We start from the raw sequence: 19,718 nt of genomic DNA, 5'->3' as shown, positions 1-19,718 counted from the left end.
TTAACGTTTATATTTACTTTTAAAATAATCTTTCAACTTTATATATTTCAAATACATTGAATAAAAAAATTGCAATCTGATTTTTTTTGTTCAAATTAGAAGAATTTTCTAAAATAATATAGAATATATGCATACTTTTTTGTTTTAAATATCAGTTAATAAAAAAATTGAAATTTTTCAGTTCAATTAACACTTTTACTTTTAAAATATAAAGGGATTGCTGCGGTCACCTGCAGTATAGGGAGTTACTGAAGAAATACAAATCTCAATGAATCCATACAAACCTTGTCTTCCACCATTTTTTAACATTGGTTTATTACATCAAAGTAAATGAAAATGGCGGAAAACAAGGTTTTTATGGACTCATTGACATTTGCATTTCTTGAACTTGAGTTTTTTACTTGTATGACTTGTTTCAACATATCAAATATAGTTTCAAGAAGCATACTTTTGTCATCATATGCTACTTAGAAATTTGTTAAAATGTTTTAATATGAATAATGGTTTACTATTCAAGAATTGCTAGATATTTGAATTAGCATTACTTAACAACTTCAGTATTTACTGTTTTTTTTCCCCCTGATTTCAGTTGCTACCATTAATATTTATAAAGCTGTGTTTATATAGATGGTATAACAATATCAATAATAGCAGCTGAAACAGGTAATGGTAATTGTGCCAGAAATTCTTTATTTCAATTTTTCACATTAAGGATTAACTAATATGTCTTATTATGTCTCGGTATGTCCCGTTAAAAAGATGTAAATTCCGGGAAATTGTAAAGCTACTATTTTGTCCGGGACATTTCGTCTCGTCTCGGTATCGTCCCGGATTTCGAGTGAAAGTTGAAAATTGTCTCGATTTTTATCGCTAATCGGGACAAATCTTTTAGGATCGTCTTGTCTCTTCTCGAATAAAAAAAGAACGAGACGCAGACGCTTTCAGGGTATAAAAGATATTCTGAATTATTTTGTATTGTGGGCATCAATAAAAATGGTTGTCACAGATACAACAGTTGTGAATACTGGCAGGAAAGATGGAGTTGTAGTCATTCTACAGCGTTAACAGAAATTGCTAAATTTACCTGTGGCAAAATATGTTGGCTGCCAGTATCATGTTTTGGATCTCATTTTAAAACATGTCATGGATGAAACCTTCGGAGGTGCTACTCGTTCTCCAGACATTGCATACAATTTCGTCGATGATATTGGAAGGCAATATGATTCTCTACAAACAAAATTTGTGCTGAAACCGACACGATTGAATCTCCTTAGTATTACATGGATAGATGATATGCTGTTTCTTTAGGAACTGGGATTTGCCTTTCGCTATTTCCACGACAATGGAGAATTCCCGTACATTAAATTTCGTGGACTGTCAAATTTGAGAAATGCACGGTGGAATTCATGTGAAATCTATGCTATCCTGGCTTTTATTTTATTGCCTCAAACGAGAAATTGGTTGCAGCAGATTTATTTATTTATTTGTGGAATTTGGCTAGACATTTGGTTTTCAAATCACCAGTTTCAAGAAAATTCCTATAATAAGTTAGCAGAAAGTGTTCAAAATTATGAAAATGCTAAAAAGTGTTTTGATAACCACTGGAGTATAGAACCCTCGATAATTGACAGCCAGCACAGCAATATTTATGAGGAGAGGGCTATACCTTTTATGCAATCTTTGAATTGCTAACTCCTGAGTCTCAATTTAAGCTTTATATTCAGTAACAAGGATTTATGACATAACACGTTGCTTCACTTTCAATAACATTATTACACAAAAAAAATCTTATATTTTATGGTGAGTGATATTTTTGAAATGAAAACCAAAAATAAATATATATTTCCTCATTTCAACTTTTTTCTAATAGTTTAAAGACCATGGCCGTCACATTTTCTGAAAAAAAGTCAAAAAGTTACCACCTTAATGTGCAACCTAGTCATAGCTAAGATTTTTTTCACTGAAATACAAAATTCTGTTTTAAAACCTATTTATTTTCTTAGGAATTTGACAAGTTTTTTAAAAAAATTTTGATTAAGAGACCAATTTGTCATCCATTTTCTCAATCGCATTAATTTAATGGATGAACTCTTACCTTTGTTCTCTGGTCTTAATTTCTGTTATAAATGAATTTCTTTCTAAAAAAAGTATAAAAAAAAAAAGTTACAACTTTTCCAAAAATTTTATGTTTGAGTTTTAAAATAACTCAGATCCTGCAGTACTGACAAGCGTAACTGGGTCCAAGCAGACTGAATTTCTCTTGTTAAGAACTCAGGTGTTAAATTGATTATTTACAAATAAGACATGTTAAATTTTATATATCTATATATAACTAGCTTTTAACCGCTTTGTATATACTTAAGTACTGTACTGGTGCTGAACCATATTGTATGTAGCAGACTATTTTTTATATTGATTAATAATTAGTTCGAATTGTGGTGTGATCTAAAGTTCCTCCATATATATGAAAGTTTGATGAAATTTCAACTAGGATCTCCCTCTGGCAATTAGATCTGTTATGGTAGACATTCTTAACCCATTATGAGCAGCTAGTTCATAATGGATTAAGAAACTGCTAGTGAATGGAGCAATGCTGTAAATGTACTATAGTCATTTCTCTTGTAACTGCCAATAGAATTTAGAAGACATCTTTAAGTAATGTTCTTCACTGTTTACATGCTTAATTAAAAGAGATGTCACCTTTTGCATAAGCGTTGCCTCTTTATTCATCACTATACTTTTTCTTTCCTGTCTTCACCCTTATTATTCCTTTTATGCTCTACCTCCAGTATCATAGTTCCCAAAGTCTCTTTAAATGTTAAAGTAGAATTAATCTATTTATATATAAAGCTGTTTCGGCGAAATGTCGACTAAACTTGATTTAAAGTTAATTCCAGAATTTAGTGGGAACGATCAACAATCAGTAGCAGAATGGCTGTAAAAGGTTGAACTGGTATGCAAAATAATTAGTGCAACCGATCTCGCACGTGTGGTTCTTCTCCGTCTTACTGATGGTGCATTCGCAATATATCAACAGTTAACAGTGGCCGATAAAGAAGGTTTTAACAGAAAAAAGGAGGCTTTGCTTAAAGCCTTTTGCTATTGACACATTTACAGCCTACAAGCAGTTTTTCACGAGAAAGCTAAAGCACGGAAGGCAGTTGATGTTTATTTGGCGGAAATGCGAAGATTGTCTCCCCTAATTGGTGGGCTACCAGACAAAGCAATTGGGTGTCCCTTTTACAACTGTAAAAATACTTGCGCAAGCATAGGCTCTTATGATTGAGGAACGAAACAATGGGTTGGTCAAAAAATTGAGTGAAAAGTATTGATCCGAGGTTTCTAGAAGATAAAACACAATCAGTGTGCTATGAGTGCAAACTATGCGTTACAAGTTGGAATTTGAAAATGACCATAACGAATATTATTGACGAATAAAAACTTAGAGCAGATATCAAACTTGTACCCTCAGAATTTAACTAAGCCGATTCACTTACTCGAGTGCCTTGAAGTTGGTAAAAATGGTCGATAAGCCCCCTGAACTTGCTGCAGGTGAAACGATTAGACCTTCTCTTTCTCCCAAAGAAATAAACCATGTTTATAGGTTCACAGTACATTATGGTGCGAAGAGAACATTGTATTTTGTTTGTAGAATTGACTCATCAGTAAGCAAGGAAGAAGTCAAACAAGTGGTTAAAAAACGTGTAGCCTGCCAATCATTCATCCAAGTCCAATAAAGTGGCCGAGAAGGAAGATTGAAGTAAAAGGGACGTAGCAACGGCTTGGTATGGATATAACTCATTATGAGGGACAACAATATCTTACCCTGATTGATTGTAGGCCTTCACGTTATGCAATATGGCGTCATCTTAAAGACCAAACTAGTGCATGTGTCATTCAGGAATTAAACACAATCTTTCTTGAACGAGGCGGTCCAAACGAAATTCTGACGGATAATGATGCAGCATTTCGAAGCACATTGTTTTCACAATTTATAAATAAATGAAACGTTAAACTTCGCTTCAAGTGAGCTTACTTACCTTCAGGAAATGGAATTGCAGAACGATGTCATCGAACAGTCAAAAGAACGGCGAAGAGAGTTCTGCGCAGCATACTCGAGGCAGTTCATTGGTATAACGTTAATCCAAAGGATTGTTGTAAGTCTTCTATAGCACCCGCAAACAATTTATACCAATACAAAATTAGAGTATGAGGAATTGGCGACAATGAAAACCCACATGATCCTTACAAGAAGATTACCAACAAGTTTAAACTGGGCGAAAAAGTATAGATAAAGTACCCGGATAACCGATGCGACTCTCAATACATGATTAATAGAATTACAGAAATCATCTCGGAGCAAACGGTAGAAGTGGACAAAGTGTGCCGACACATAAAAGTGTGCGTCCTAATACACGTAAGAGTTGACAAAGAATCGAATGAGGATCCAGAAAATGATGAAGAACTGCACCTTGTGTTGCCTGAAGACGAGACAAACCAGACGACAATGTTGCGAAGAAGCACCCGAAAGTCGAAGGCACCAGAGCATTTTTGTCAGTAAGGTAAAGTAGTCGTTACAACCAAGTAGTAATGTAATTATAGCGTTACTTGTAAATAATTGTATGCGTAAAAAGATATGTGCAAATGTCAAGGGAATTAATTTGTATATAAAATATGTTGAATTTCGCATAGATACATTGGCGTTTATGCATAACTATAAACGATCTTTTTTGTGAAACTTAGTTCTGAACAGTAATTAGTTCGAATTGTGGTATGATCTAAAATTCCTCCATAAAGATGAAAGTTTGATGAAATTTCAACTAAGATCTCGCTTTGGCAATTAGATCTGTAATAGTGAGCTTTCTTAATCCATTATGAACTGCTAGTTAGAGAGTGTGAATGGAGTAATGCTGAAAATGTACTGTAGCCATTTTTCTTGTAACTTTCTATAGAGTTTGGAAGAAATTTTAAGTGATGTTCTTCTCTGTTCCTATGCTTAACTAAAAGAGATATCACCTTTTGCATAAGTGTTATCTCTTTATTCATCACCATATGGTTTCTTTCCTGTCTTCACCCTTATTGTTAGTATTGTGCTCTCCAGTACCATAGTTCTTAAAGTCTCTTTAAATATTAAAGTGGTAATAATTTGTGTATATTAGTTTCAGTTCTAAGTTTTTGCAGTGCTATTTTTTAGTGCTATCTTTTTGCAATATGGTGAAGAGATCAACTTTATTTTTAGTTTATATTTAGTTTTAGTTATAATTTAGGTTACATATGGTTTATTTATAAAGACTGAAGAAGATTAGAATTGAAAAAATTTATTTAACAAGAGCTAGATGGAAATATCTATCATGAAATGTTTTTTTACCCTCATGAAATATCAGGAGCACTCTCACATGATTATTCATCAGAATTTACAAAAATCAAAGAATAAACGAAGCTGAAGAGTTTAATTTTGAAGGCTTTCATGCCCTTGGACTTTGGTTTTATAAAACTGGTTTTGACTTTTAAAAATAGCTGTTTAAGCAGATGTAAAGCCAAAGTATATTTACATAATAGAAATCAATAAAAAAATCGGACTATTTTTGGTGTTGCCTTGAAACAATCAAAGACATAAAAGAATAAACTGTTCATTAACAAAAAGTAATCTGCATCGACTTTGAATTTGATTGCATGAATCTAAGTCATGCCAAATTTGGAATGTGAATATAGATCTATATTAACAACAAAAACAAGTTCATATTTTAAAAAGTTTTGAAAATGCTTATGAAGTTTGAATCATTTCAAAAACGCGTGAACTTCTCTAACTTTATACCATAAATTTGCAGTTTGTTCATTTGTTTCCTTCTATCTTTTAACTTATTAAGCAAAAAAGTTTTCTGTTCTGTGAGCCACAAGTTAATTTAGCTAAAGCAAATTAAATAAATGCTACATAGACAAATAGAGAGCAGCAAACTGAGAGTTATTTGTATAAAGGAAAAACGTTTTAAGGGACATTTGATTTTCATTCCAGTTTAAAATTTATTCAATTAACTAGAAAACTTGAATAAAGATATTTTCTTAAGATACAAGAATCGAGAAAAAATTATTCTATATTCTATATTATATATTCTATTATTGATGTAAAAAAAAATCATAAGTGAAATAAAATACCTTTTAGAGAAACAGCAACAACTTAAGGAAATAAACAAGATGACTGTTTAAGGGTTTTCGAATTTGTTACAGTATAAAGCGTTTAAAAGGTTATGGGTGTAAAATGAAATACTATAATGACAAATTTTTCTTCAAAAGCGCTTTTACCGCACGGGTGTCTGCATCTTTAATGTATGATTAGTGATTTTTTTTCTATATATTTAAATATTTTAGCTAAATTTGTATTTCCGTACATTTAAAAACTCTTATGAAAATAATTGATTTAAAAATTATTTCCAAGTTGTATAATTACATAAACACAATTTTTAAAGTGATAACGAAACACTCAGCTTATTTTAATATAACTCGATCGTCTCTATTTATTCTCAGAAATATCAGTTCCTAGAAATAAAGTTATGCATCGCCTACACTGAGAGCTCCTCAAGAAAGACAGTATTTTGGTTTAGAGCTATCATTTTAAACTTTCATTAAAATTTTATTTTTCGGAAAAAATCCAGTTTATAATTAAACTTGAGAATTAATGTATGAGAGTGCAGTTTAAGTAACATTGTTTTATAGATTTAGTGTAATAAGTTAATTTCTAAAGTAATTTTGCAGCAGGAATGTGTGCGATAACACAGTGACTGTAAAAAAGAATCAATAAACTTATTTAAAATGTTAGAGAACTTGATTTTAGTTGGTTTAATAGTTTTATCTGGATGTAACAAGTTGGTTATAAAGGTTTCGCAGTAATAGTAATAAAAAATGCAAATAAAAACTGCAGTAAGTACGATATTTAATTACTAAGCTAAATAGATGTGAAAAGATGTTTACTTTCTGAGTAAACAAAATTCCGGAATGACTTCTATCATAAAGTAACCATGATGATATAGATCAATATGTTTCAATAATTTCATAAATTACATGGAAATAGAAAAAGAATGAAATTGCAGAACCAGAAAGATTTAGAAAAAAAGAGAAGGTTATTGTTAAACAATATAAAAGTGTTTTTGAGCTGGTGATTGTTTTTTCAGTAACAATATTCTTAATTTGCGCAATCTTTACCACTGTTACTAGATTTGTTTTGAAACTTTGAGAAAAGTCAACAAAACTGAAAGCTGTCAAATTTATTGAAAGCTTTTGTTGAACACAATACATTTTTGTATAAAAAGACTAATGTTCGCAAATATGCGTAATTCATTCCATCCATCATGTGACGCAGAGATTCTTGGTTCCCCTATTATTTCAGTATATGGTTTATTCAAATATATGATTTATTTCAGTATTTGGTGTATGTATGTATGTATGTATGTATGTATGTATGTATGTATGTATGTATGTATGTATGTATGTATGTATGTATGTATGTATGTATGTATGTATGTATGTATGTATGTATGTATGTATGTATGTATGTATGTATGTATGTATGTATGTATGTATGTATGTATGTATGTATGTATGTATGTATGTATGTATGTATGTATGTATGTATGTATGTATGTATGTATGTATGTATGTATGTATGTATGTATGTATGTATGTATGTATGTATGTATGTATGTATGTATGTATGTATGTATGTATGTATGTATGTATGTATGTATGTATGTATGTGTGTATGTATGTATGTATGTATGTATGTATGTATGTATGTATGTATGTATGTAGGGGAAGTGGGGGCATAACAGCCCCCGTAACGTTAAGATTAATGGAGTATGAAAATAAATATGGTTTGCGTTTTTTAAAGTGTATGTCGATAACCACATCATTAAGCTTTAAATTGCTGCAATTAAGAAAAAAATAAAACGGATTTTGAAAATGTTGTAACACAAAAATTAGACTTAGTGAAAAAAACGATTGTGCCCCTATAGTGATATATATATATATATATATATATATATATATATATATATATATATATATATATATATATATATATATAATATATATATATATATATACAGTAGCGTGCAAAAGTTTAGAAACACCTATTTTTTTCCAGTTTTTTAACGCATAACTTTTCACAAACTTTCTCAAATAACCTGAACTTTTTACCGAATGTGCTCTATATTATAACAATTCAAAATCCATTTCACAAAAGTTTTAAAACTCACCGATCAATTAATTTTTATTGTTTTTTTTGAAAAGGCTACCGTGCGAAAGTTTTGAAACAGCTGAATTTGGATTATTATTTATTTCTAAAAAGCTGAAATTTTGACTAAAACTTTCAAAATTTACAATTTTTTAATAAAATAGTTTCACTAAAAAAAGTTAGTATTTGACTAACCGCCGTGAGGGGGGGGTCTACTGGGTTGTTTGCCCCGGGCGCCAGGTCGACAGGGGCGCACGAAGCCGAATATAAATATTTTTTTTTTTCATGTTTATTTAAAAAAAAGATGAAGTACTGGGAAGCAGCGTGGAAAATAAGAAAGCAAAAGCAGCCGGTCAATTTGACCAGCTAAAACATATAATAGACGTTCAATTGCTTTTTTTGGCCGGTCAATTTTTTTTAGTTTAAATTTTCAACTTTGTAATGAAGTGCTTCATAATTGGACTTTTTAAATAAAAAAAGAAATTAATGCTTTAAAACAAAGAAATTAGCATTACTTTCAATTTGAAAGTAATGCTAATTTCTTAGTTTTAAAGCATTAATTACTTTTTTTATTGTATTTAAAACTAATGTTTTGAAACTTTCAAAACATTAGTTTTAAATAAAGCGATTCTTTTTATATAGCGGAAACTCGCAAATAAAGTGAATACTAATGATTAATTTAACAGCCCGCTGAAGTAAATGTTTAAAATAACTTTAGTGCACGGAGATTTTCATTCAATTAAAAACGGAGATTTTTTACTTTATTAAAAAAAGAGATTAGATTAAATCCAAGTAGTTTGATATTGATATAAAATATTAAAACAATTTTATTAAATTTATTTCTCTAATTTTTAAAATCTCTCAAATTTGAAACAATTTTGAAACACGTGATATCGATGTGATAGTCTGATAGACCCAATCAAGAAGAAATTCAAACAGTTCTTTGCTTATGAGCGGATGCTGTTTCAAAAAGAATTTAAACATGTCTGGTTTTAAAAAGAAAGATTCTGGTTGTCAAGTAAGAAAGAATGCTGCTCAAAGAACTGCGAATGAGGAAAAGAACAAACGCATTCTTCAAGACTGTGGTATTACAGTTACAAAAAAAGGAGAAGATGAAAGTCCTACTGCTTCAAACTCTTTCCTGCCAAGTCAATCGTTTCAAGTAGTAAATAGTTTTCCCCGTGAAAGGATATTTTCCCATTTATTCAATGTTATATAAATTTTTAACTTATTTTTATAGGTTGGAACTGAAAACGATGTCACTGACATTTCTGAAAGCTCGGGAGATCCCCTATCAAAAATCGGAATGGTAGCTGTGAATGAAGAGAATATTTTGGTAAGTTCTACCTCTTTAAAAGAAGTGATATTAATAAACTTTTAAGCTAATAAAATAAGATTTTTTAAAATTTATTCTCAGGTGTTGCCAACAGAAGAATCCATCGCTACCATTCCTTCCAATGATCCTGCTTTGTGGGCAGCACATCTTTCCAAAGTGGAAAGAGATTCTGTGCTTCTACAGGGGCTTCCTCGAAATCCTTCAGCTTTCCCGAAAGATTCTAATAAGAAAAAGGTTCCTGAATCAATTTTCTACGAAACTTCTCTCAACGGGGAGAAGACATGCCGAGATTGGCTGGTCTGGAGTGTATCTAAGAAATCATTTATTTGCTTTCCGTGTTCTCTGTTTGGAAGCAAACAATCTTTTGGGATCGGACACCAGTCACACCTTCTAAGATGGAATGATGGAATAAGCTGCAACTGGCACAAGCTACATGAGAAAGTCAAAAGTCACCAGAATAACGCCCAGCATCGAAACTTTTACATAGAATGGAAAACGGCGCTAGAAAGCTTAGAAATTCAAAGCGGAATAGATGCAGCTCTTGAAAACTCGATAAGAAATGAAGCAGCCAGGTGGCGTGAAATTCTACGATGCATCTTAGATGTTACTCTTTTTTTAGCGTCACGAAACCTTAGTTTCAGAGGTAAATCTATTTACAATTATTCTATTGTGATACCGACTATCTTTAAATCTATTTAGCTTATATTTATAAGATTAACTAGATATTTTGGAAATCATTAAATAAAACAAATCCTTCTTTATTCTTTTAAATAAATATGTTATAATATTCATAAATCATAATATAAAATCATCATAGAATCATCATAAAATAAAACAAATGCTTCTTTATTGTTTTAAATAAATCTGTCTTATTATTATAATTTTTAGGTTCATCAAAAATGATTGGAGAAGACGACAATGGCAACTTTCTAGCTACCCTAGAGCTCTTGGCCAAGCACAACAAGACTCTCCAACTACACTTAGAAGAAGTTTCCCGCTGCCAACAAGAAGGTAACAAAATGAATGCCCATTACTTGGGCTGGAGCACTCAAAATGAATTCATCAAAGAGTGCGGAGGAATTGTTCACGGTGCCATCATCAACGAAGCTCATATGGCCATCTACTATTCCATTCTTGTGGACAGGACTCCGGACGTCTCTCACACCGAGCAAATCACCTTTGTTCTCCGCTTTGTATACTTTGGTACTGACAAAAGATGGACCGTGAAGGAGCGCTTTCTGAGGGTCGAGAATCTAGAAAAAAGATAGGTGCTGACATTGCCAAGCTTATTATGGACGTCTTAGAACAAAATGAAATCGATCTCAAAAACTGCAGAGGTCAAGGATATGACAATGGAGCGAACATGTCCGGTATATACAAAGGAGTACAGGCAATTATACTGCAAAAAAATACTCAAGCTCTCTATATGCCATGCAGCGCTCATAGTCTCAACCTTGCTGGTGTTCATTCTGCTGAATCTTCGGTTGAAGTCAAGAACTACTTTGACCGAGTCCAGTCACTTTACAATCTTTTCAGTGGAAGCCCTAGTCGGTGGAAAGTCTTGATTGAAACCACTGGTTTGTCCCTTCATCAAACGTCGCAAACCAGATGGAGTGCGCGAATCGAGGCCGTGAAGCCGTTAGTCAAGCGATCCAGGGAAATCCTCGAATCTTTGAAAAAGCTCCGCGATTTTGATCTAACAGCTGATCAATTGAATGAAGTAAAATCTCTGGAGAAGTGGGTTCATTCATTCGAGTTCATCGTAATGACAACCTTTTGGTATAAAACTCTTCAATCAATCAACTACGTGAGCCTTGCACTCCAATCAGAAAATATCTCCTTGGACGACGAGATGAAACTCATTAAGACACTTATTGAAGATCTAAATCGACTGAGATCATCTTGGACCAGCATCCTTAATGAGGCACGTTTGATAGCATCTGGTCTTGCTTCTTTTGGTTTCCAATCAGAATTTGTGAAGAAGAGGACGAAAAAAAGGAAGACCTTTCACGAAGAGGTGAGGAACACCGCTCATTTCCATGAAGACGAAGCAAAAGAGTTTGAGGTGAGCGTATTCAATACCGCTCTTGATACTCTTATTCAGCAGGTCAGCGATAGATTCCAAGCTGCTGAGAAGACGACAAATATGTTTTCGTTCTTGTGGTCATTGAAATCTCTTGTTATGTCATATGAAGAAGAATCAGAAGAAAGTGTTGAAGTACCTATCCAATTGGAGGAGAAATGCAAGGTCTTGGCACAAATCTACGCGACCGATGTTGAGGAAGAGAAACTTATTGAAGAGGTCCGCCACCTCGATGCTCTGAAGCGATCCAATCTTTTTGGTCCAAAAGAATCTCTCACTTCCATGACGTTATTGAATGGAATATACCAGAAAGGTCTTCAGCCGCTCTTCGAATCAGTCTGCATTTTGCTGCGCATCTTCAACACCATCTCTGTTTCTGTTGCGGAAGGCGAGAGATCTTTTAGTAAGCTTGCTCTAGTTAAGACAGCTTTAAGGTCTGCAATGAGCCAAGAACGACTCACGAATCTTCTGGTTATTTCCATTGAGCATGATCTTGCCAAAAAGTTGTGCTACGGTGAAGTGATTTCCAAATTCGCCATGAGTAAAGCTCGAAAGATCAATTTCCTCTGAAGTTGAAACAACAATAGCTGTTGTATTCTAGACAAATTTTTGCTCTTAACATCCAATAGTGTTTAATGATTGTCTTTGGTCTGTTTCTACCATGTTCTAGTGTCGACTTTATCATTTTATGTATGAGTGTATAACCAAGTCAAAAGACCATTGCAATTATCTAGAAATAAACTGTTCAAATGTTCATTAATTAAAATTAAAAAATTCTATATTCTTTTATTCTCTTTGATTTGTTATCAAATGGCTTATTATATGTATTGAATTATGGATCATTAGATCAGCTTTCACTTTCAGTAGGGCGCTTGGGAAAGTTTGACCGTGGGCGCCGCAAAGGCTCACGGCGGGCCTGGCGCTGACGAAACCTTTTCATAATGTGACATATTCCTGGTTTAGAAACGTAAAGTTCAGAAGTCCTTTTGTAAGTCATTTTTTTCCCCACTGCTTTTATAATTAATTTCTTTATTTCATCTGAAACTTTCTTAGCCTTTCCCATGCTTTTAAATCATCACTGCGTAATTGAATTATAAAACTTCACAAATAATTTCTCAATTAGTTATACTTCATTGCTTTTGAAATATCTCAAGTTAATTCAAATAATAAATTTCAGAAAAAATTTTACTTTTTATAACGCTTTTGTTTACAAAAACCTGATATAATTGCGGGTTATTATACTGTTTCTAAACTTTTGCATGGAAGCCTTTTCAAAAAAACAATAAAAATTAATTGACCGGTGAGTTTTAAAAATTTTGTTAGATGGATTTTGAATTGTTATAATATAGAGCACATTCGGTAAAAATTTCAGGTTATTTGAGAAAGTGTGTGAAAAGTTATGCTTTAAAAACTGAAAAAAAAGTAGGTGTTTCTAAACTTTTGCACGCTACTGTATATATATATATATTTATATATATATATATATATATATATATATATATATATATATATATATATATATATATATATATATATATATATATTGAAATTAGGAAATGCATAATTATATACCTACAATATATGATAATCACCAGATATACATAAATATTATATTTGTGTATATCTGATGATTATTATATATTGTGTAATGTAATATATGTTATTATATATTGCGAACAGTAAAAATCGATATCTTATTATATTTAATATAAAATGATATCGATTTATACTCTTATTTTTGAATTTTAATTAAAAACTCATTTATAAAAATTAAATAAAAAAATACGAAATCTTATTTCCGACATTTCAAAACAATACTATTTCTATTTAAGTTTTTACATGAAGCATTCAAATGTGACGATTGTGATTATTGTCATTCATAATTATCTAACTATGACAAATATCGAAAGTACGTGATTGTGCCTCCTGTCCGTCTATGCGGTTCTGCCCTAGAGGACAGTTTTTAGAAAGAATGCAGTATCATTGGTTGCTCATTAAGTTATGCCGATGTCAAAAACGGTTTTTACTTGATGAAATAGTGCTGATAGCAAATATGTTTCACACTAAAATCAAATAGTTCTTAATCCTCAAAAAAAAGGTCTGGGAAAATATGATGCAAATGTAACATTTTTATCAAAATAGATATTATTATGTACAACTTTCCGGAAAAGCAACAGGCGTTCTTTTTGACATAATCGAAATGAAGGAAACTGATTTACCGACGCATGGTATGCTTTTTGCCATATTAGGAAACATTTTTGAAAGGGAAATGTTGAAAAACGGTTATGCCTCTATATGCGGTTATGCCCCAACTAAAAAAAGAAAGCATATTATATATATATATATATATATATATATATATATATATATATATATATATATATATATATATATATTGGTATGCTTGCTTTTACCCCTACTGTCATAACTCTCTCTGTAGTTAAAATGGCATGCTTTCCAAAAGGTTTGGTTATTGAAATTCTTAAAATAGAAAAAGTAAGCTTCTTTCTTTGATGGATGCAGTTTTGAGCGAAACAGATATTTTCCAACAAGTCAAACGTTAGTTACTTTTTAGCTTGTAATGTTAGAATCATCTTTAGTGCGTTTACTGGAAGCCATTATTCCTGGAAGAGCATTTTGTTCAATAATGCTCTTTTATTCATTTTTTTCATCAAGCCATTTATTTTATCTAAATCTACAACTCCAGAGTTGGGGAAATCACCTCTAACCATACAGAGCCCCCTTCATGCTTTACTATAAGCACGCCACGCACTCTGGTAAGATCTCTTTGTCGTTTTGAACTTTGATTTTTCACCTCAAAGAACTTATTTAAAGTCTTCTATTGTCTTTTCACAGTAAAAGTCCGTTCTAGTATTTTTTTAAGTTTATTTTTTTATAATTATCATTAAAAAAATAAATTCTGGTGCTTCGAATTATTAATTTCCTTTGCTGGTTCCAACAATAAACTACTCTACTCTCATTGCTGTATTTTTGGCCTTCTTGGCAGAGGAAGGTCTTGATAGCTTCCACATACTTGGTATCGCAGAATCGCATGATGAACGCAAATCTATGATAAATTCAGCTTTGCTGCAAAAGCGCCTTCTTTTTCTTAAAAATAGGAACCTTCCATCTTTATTCTGACAAACTGTTGTCAAGAAGATTTTTTGAGAAAAGACGTTTTATTGAAATAATATTGACCGTTATGACAAAGTTAATATATTTAAAGAGATTTTAAACGGGTTTAGTCTCCTCTTTTGTTCACACCGTTCATTGGATACTTCGCCGTTCATAGGATATTTACTGATTTTACTGTTTGTTCCACAATAAGCGCGAAAAAAAGTATAAAATATAAACTTATCCAATCAGTTTCTAGTCGCATTTTTTAGTTTACATCAAGCTTTTAGTTAACAACAAAATGAGAATTATACTTGTAACATATTTATTTTTCTATATTTAAAAGGATTTTTATTTAAAATAGTTCATAAAAATAAAGAAGACGCTGTTTTATGTCTATTGGATACATATTTCAACTGAGTCAAGTTCTTCGTTTGTGCATATTTCAAATAAAAAATGGCTGTTTAAAAAATAAAAGTTATATAATGTATTTGAGAGGAGTAAAGTTTTTTTGAAATGCCCGTTACGCAAGAGAAGCGTTAACAGTGCTTCCTATCTGTTTATGTTTGTTGGAGGTAGTTGAAATGAGATACTTCAAAAAATTTCAGCGATTTTCGATGAAAATGGTTTGCGGATTTGATTTTGAAGATTATTGCGATTTTACGAAAAACGCTATAAAAAGCGCGATAAGCGGAAATTAAAACTTTCAACTGTGAGAATATCTTAAAAAGTTTTCTAAACACCTTTTTTATAATTTATGATTCTAAATTCATAAAAGGTTGTTTATCTAATTTAGTAATTTTTGGAATTTATTCAAAAACATCACCATATGAATGGGAATAATATCCTTTTGAAATAAATGCTTGATGCATCTTTCTGCTAAGCAAGTTTGTCTTGATGCAGCTGTGCCGGTTCTCAAACCCGTTAACGTAATGGGATGCTTCCAATACTAGTTTAACAGTTCGCTCTACATTCAGGGAGTGAGATGGGAAGTCCGGAACATCTGGCTTAACAGAATTGTCTATGAAGTATTGAATTTCTTGAATTGTAAAATGTTGCGTAGTAGGAGGTTCTTAACGTCTGGAGCAGTGAGGTCTATCAACTCATACCAGTAATTGGCATTAGAGTTTTTTTCAATTCATTTTGAAAACTAGTCAAGTTCATTTAGTTACTAAGTCAATCAAATAATTTGAAAAAACACCTTTGTCTAAGAGTCAGTATTGATTGAAAACCATGAACTATGATCTTGTTGTCATCATCTTTAATCATGGCATAGAGAATGTTTTCAGGTCTTTGACTGAATGCGTTATTTTTAATGTTCTGCTTCACAATATGTATCACATCATTAAATGGGAGAATACTTGGTCGAACGATAGCAGATGATGGATGGATGGTGTCCTTATTTCAAACCATGCTGGAGCATAAAATTGAATAATAAAGTAGACTAGTTTTTTTAAAGACTGGTTTGGTTGATTGTCTCTTGTATATAAATAGAGAATGCGAATAGCTAGAGTTAACCACCTTGCATGGTTAATTGGACCAATTTTATAAGCAGCTCATTTATCAGCAACTTTACCAGACCCTACTCCTTTGCAATACTCAAATAAAAGTCTTTGTCACTACTAAGGTCTTTCAGAACTTCTTTTGGAATATACCCATCAACTATAGGATTTGTGACAGATTCAAACAAAACTTGATGTGAATCCTGAATATTCTCAGCACATCTTTTACCAAGAAGGCCACCAAAGCTTACTGGTCCAGTTGTTACACCATCTAGTTTTTTAAAAAGCGCTCTTAAAGAAAGTTAGTTTTAATGTAGCGCGCACCCAATGACGTTTCGTCTTAACAACTCTTCAAGTTTCACCACTAAACCACTTATTGGGCCAGTATTGGTAGCAGTATTAACAAGAACTGCCTGAATATTTTCAACACTGTTAAATACTTGTAGAACACTGAACGTCTCTTTTGCAAGTACTAAACCAGTTGCGCCAATTATAGGAGTTGTTCTATGAGTTAAATAGGTTCCAGTAGATTTTCCATCTTCATAAGCAAATGTGGGGTGATGTTCAGATTGAATATATATTTTAAGAATTCCCCTTTACGTGAGTTTATTATGCAAGAAGTTCGAGTGGTCTGATTAAGTTTTCTATCTACACCAAGGCAAATTAATTTTTTTTTTTTTTCTAAATCTTTACCTTCACTAACTATCTTTACTTGTGCTTTAGCCCTATCTAATTTGCACTTGTCAATCAAGATGTGATTGATATCAACATCTTTTCTCAAAATTTGTTTAATGCCATTTAGTAAAGCATTTGCAAGAGCTGCACCTAAGTTTGACGAACACTCATTTTTGACTAATTCCATAGCAAACCTGGGAAGTTTAATTAAGTTGTAGTCTCCAGGAAATTTCTTTATTGGTTCCCATTCAGCTTCTTCCTGAAAGAAATTTCAGCATTTAAAATTTGCGTGTACTTAAAATATATCAATAAAGTTACAATAAGTTTACCTCAGTTTCAGTTGAACAACTAGCTTCTTCAGATGATATTGTTGTATGAGAGATTCTGCTTGATTAACTACCCTTTGAGTTTTTGTGGCTCATTATCAATTCTCTTGTTTCTTTTGAAAGCTACTTTATCAACTGAAGAAAGTTGATAAGCTCCTTTTGGACCAGTTTTCTGCTTCTGATCTCGAAGATAAACTCTATCTTCAAGAGGTACTTTCGCGTTTTGAGGGCTTCATTGCATGATAATTTTCTATCACTGCAAGGTAGCACATCCAATGAGCAAGAACAAGCAAAAATATCGTAAAGCTTATCCAAATTTGCATCAAGATTTCGTTTGGTACTTGCTCTACCATGCTTGCGATTAAGGTTTTTCACTAGAATGCGAAGATCCTTTACCTTTCTAGCAAGAGATTTGTTATTAGAGGTAGATTTGGATTCACTGCAGTCCATATTGGTTTTAAATTATTTTTAATTTGCTCAGTAACTTCTATGGTATCTGCAGTTGGCTTTACATGAATAAGATAGTAGTAGTATTAAATAACCTGTCTGTAAGTACTTGGCTCCGTCATTAATAATTCAGATGGACCACCACCATACTTTTTTCCACTTGTTTTTCGTGTAATAGGTGTAACTATAATTTTTGGCATTTTGTTATTGTTGATAATATTTGTAATTCTTGTTGAAGTTTTTGTTTACTATTTTATATTTATCTGTTTATACATTAAACAATCGCCAGATGCAATAAATTTGATTGGCTGCTGTGACTTAACAAACATTTTTATTGGTTGCATTATATATTTAAAACGAGATATTTTAAAACGAGATACTGATTTAGAATTTAAAATTTCAAAGATTGAAATTCCAAATATTTTTGAAATCCGTAAGCCATTTTTAATGCAGTATTCCCGAAATTTGGTGGAGTTGCTGTTATACCCTAGTTACAGTAACTGCAACATTACCAAATTTGATATTCGAAAAAAATGGTAAAAGCTACCCTAGTATATATACATATACATACATTTATGAATTGTTAAAAATATTTTGTATGCGTGTGTATATATATATATATATATATATATATATATATATATATATATATATATATATATATATATCTATCTATCTCTCTCTCTCTCTCTCTCTCTCTCTCTCTCTCTCTCTCTATATATATATATATATATATATATATATATATATATATACTCTGAAATCTCTTCAAAATATAAACATTGATAGTACAACAATATTTCAATAACAGTTTGGTTTAATCTTACATTTTACTTAACCTGTAAAGACTTTTTAATTACCTTATTAGAAACAATAGAGCAAGTTTTAGGAATAATATCACGAAATAAACTCGTAACGATAAAAGAACATCTTCAGCTTTCTAACAAAAATACATCTTTATGATTTAAACTAACAAGAATGTTACTCATTAACATTAAAATTATAAAAAACATTAAAAAAGTATAAGAACTATTTCAACTACTAAAAAAATAACAACTGTCATCGTAGTTATAGTTTAACAGAATAATACCAATATATATATATATATATATAACACTTTTTAACTGTTGTAAATGATCATATTTTGTTTTGAGATTGGCAATATCAGTAAAGTGTTGTGGAGGAATCACTGCTTGAACTCTTTTTGGTCTTTGTGGTAATTGTTTAGATTGTTCATCTTAACTTAGTTTGAAATCTATTGTACCATTGGGATTGTATTTTAGAACTCTGATATCAACCACACATTTTGCTCCAGTACCTCTTCCAGGACGGATTGTATCATAAATAAGGTAGCTTTTAATACTATAATCTTTAAAAAATGTATGGTCTACCATTGCTACCTCATATGGAGATGGATTGCATCTAGCTTCTTTGGTAACTAAAGAGTATTGACTAGGTAAAAATATTTCAAGGTGTTTTAACTTTCTTTTTATTACCGAATGAACTGAATCTACCTCCATTTGAGTATGACCCTTTTCTAAAAATTTTTGTGTGATGACTACTTTTTTTTGCATTGCCAATTGCAGAAGTGCGTTCGAAACAATGGCATTTCTATTTTGTGATGTACATCCATCAGCAAAAATTATGACATCTTTTGGGGATTCATCAATGATTTTATTTAAATAATCAACAAAGAATGAAGCGTAAGTTATATAAGAAATATTACAGAGCAAGAGTATCAACAACATGTGATACATGTTGTTGATACTCTTGCTCTGTAATATTTCCTGTTTTATATGAACAACATAGATTGCTTGCATCTTTCTTTGGTTGAAACAAAGCAACATTTTCATTTTTCAAAACATCTTCAAATAGTTTTCTGGAAGCCACTCTCTGTCCATTTTTTGTAGCATTTTTAACATAGAGACGATAGAGTTCACGTTTAGACAGAATTAAGGGTTCTAGATACAATTTTTTACTATCCTTTCTGCAGTAGTGAGAAGGTAAT

At 31.6% G+C, this 19,718-nt stretch overlaps 2 protein-coding genes and 1 pseudogene across 2 annotated transcripts in view; 2 read left to right on the top strand and 1 right to left on the bottom strand.

Moving 5' to 3' along the window:
• Window positions 1-6,263, bottom strand: part of LOC145183197 (uncharacterized) — a 55,978-nt gene extending 49,715 nt beyond the window's left edge. Inside the window, exons 1-2 of the mRNA XM_090085676.1 lie at window positions 6,154-6,263; window positions 2,096-2,138 (exon numbers count right to left, since the gene is read on the bottom strand). The gene's annotated coding sequence lies outside the window, so the exon portion shown is untranslated. The remainder of the gene's footprint in view (window positions 1-2,095; window positions 2,139-6,153) is intronic.
• A 2,946-nt stretch (window positions 6,264-9,209) lies between these two features.
• On the top strand, window positions 9,210-10,586 carry LOC145191967 (zinc finger MYM-type protein 5-like; annotated as a pseudogene).
• Window positions 10,587-10,727: 141 nt separating this feature from the next.
• On the top strand, window positions 10,728-12,509 carry LOC145185901 (zinc finger MYM-type protein 1-like). The gene has a single exon (XM_090085459.1). The coding sequence runs from the start codon at window positions 10,780-10,782 to the stop codon at window positions 12,214-12,216; it is 1,437 nt and encodes a 478-aa protein (XP_089941585.1). The 5' UTR covers window positions 10,728-10,779; the 3' UTR covers window positions 12,217-12,509.
• Window positions 12,510-19,718: the final 7,209 nt, after the last annotated feature.

This window comes from Hydra viridissima, unplaced genomic scaffold (assembly GCF_058129835.1).
Source record: "Hydra viridissima isolate aposymbiotic clone 2 unplaced genomic scaffold, HvirCarnegie_v1 scaffold_4, whole genome shotgun sequence".
Lineage (NCBI taxonomy): Eukaryota > Metazoa > Cnidaria > Hydrozoa > Anthoathecata > Hydridae > Hydra > Hydra viridissima.
This window is presented reverse-complemented; position numbering and strand designations above follow the sequence as displayed.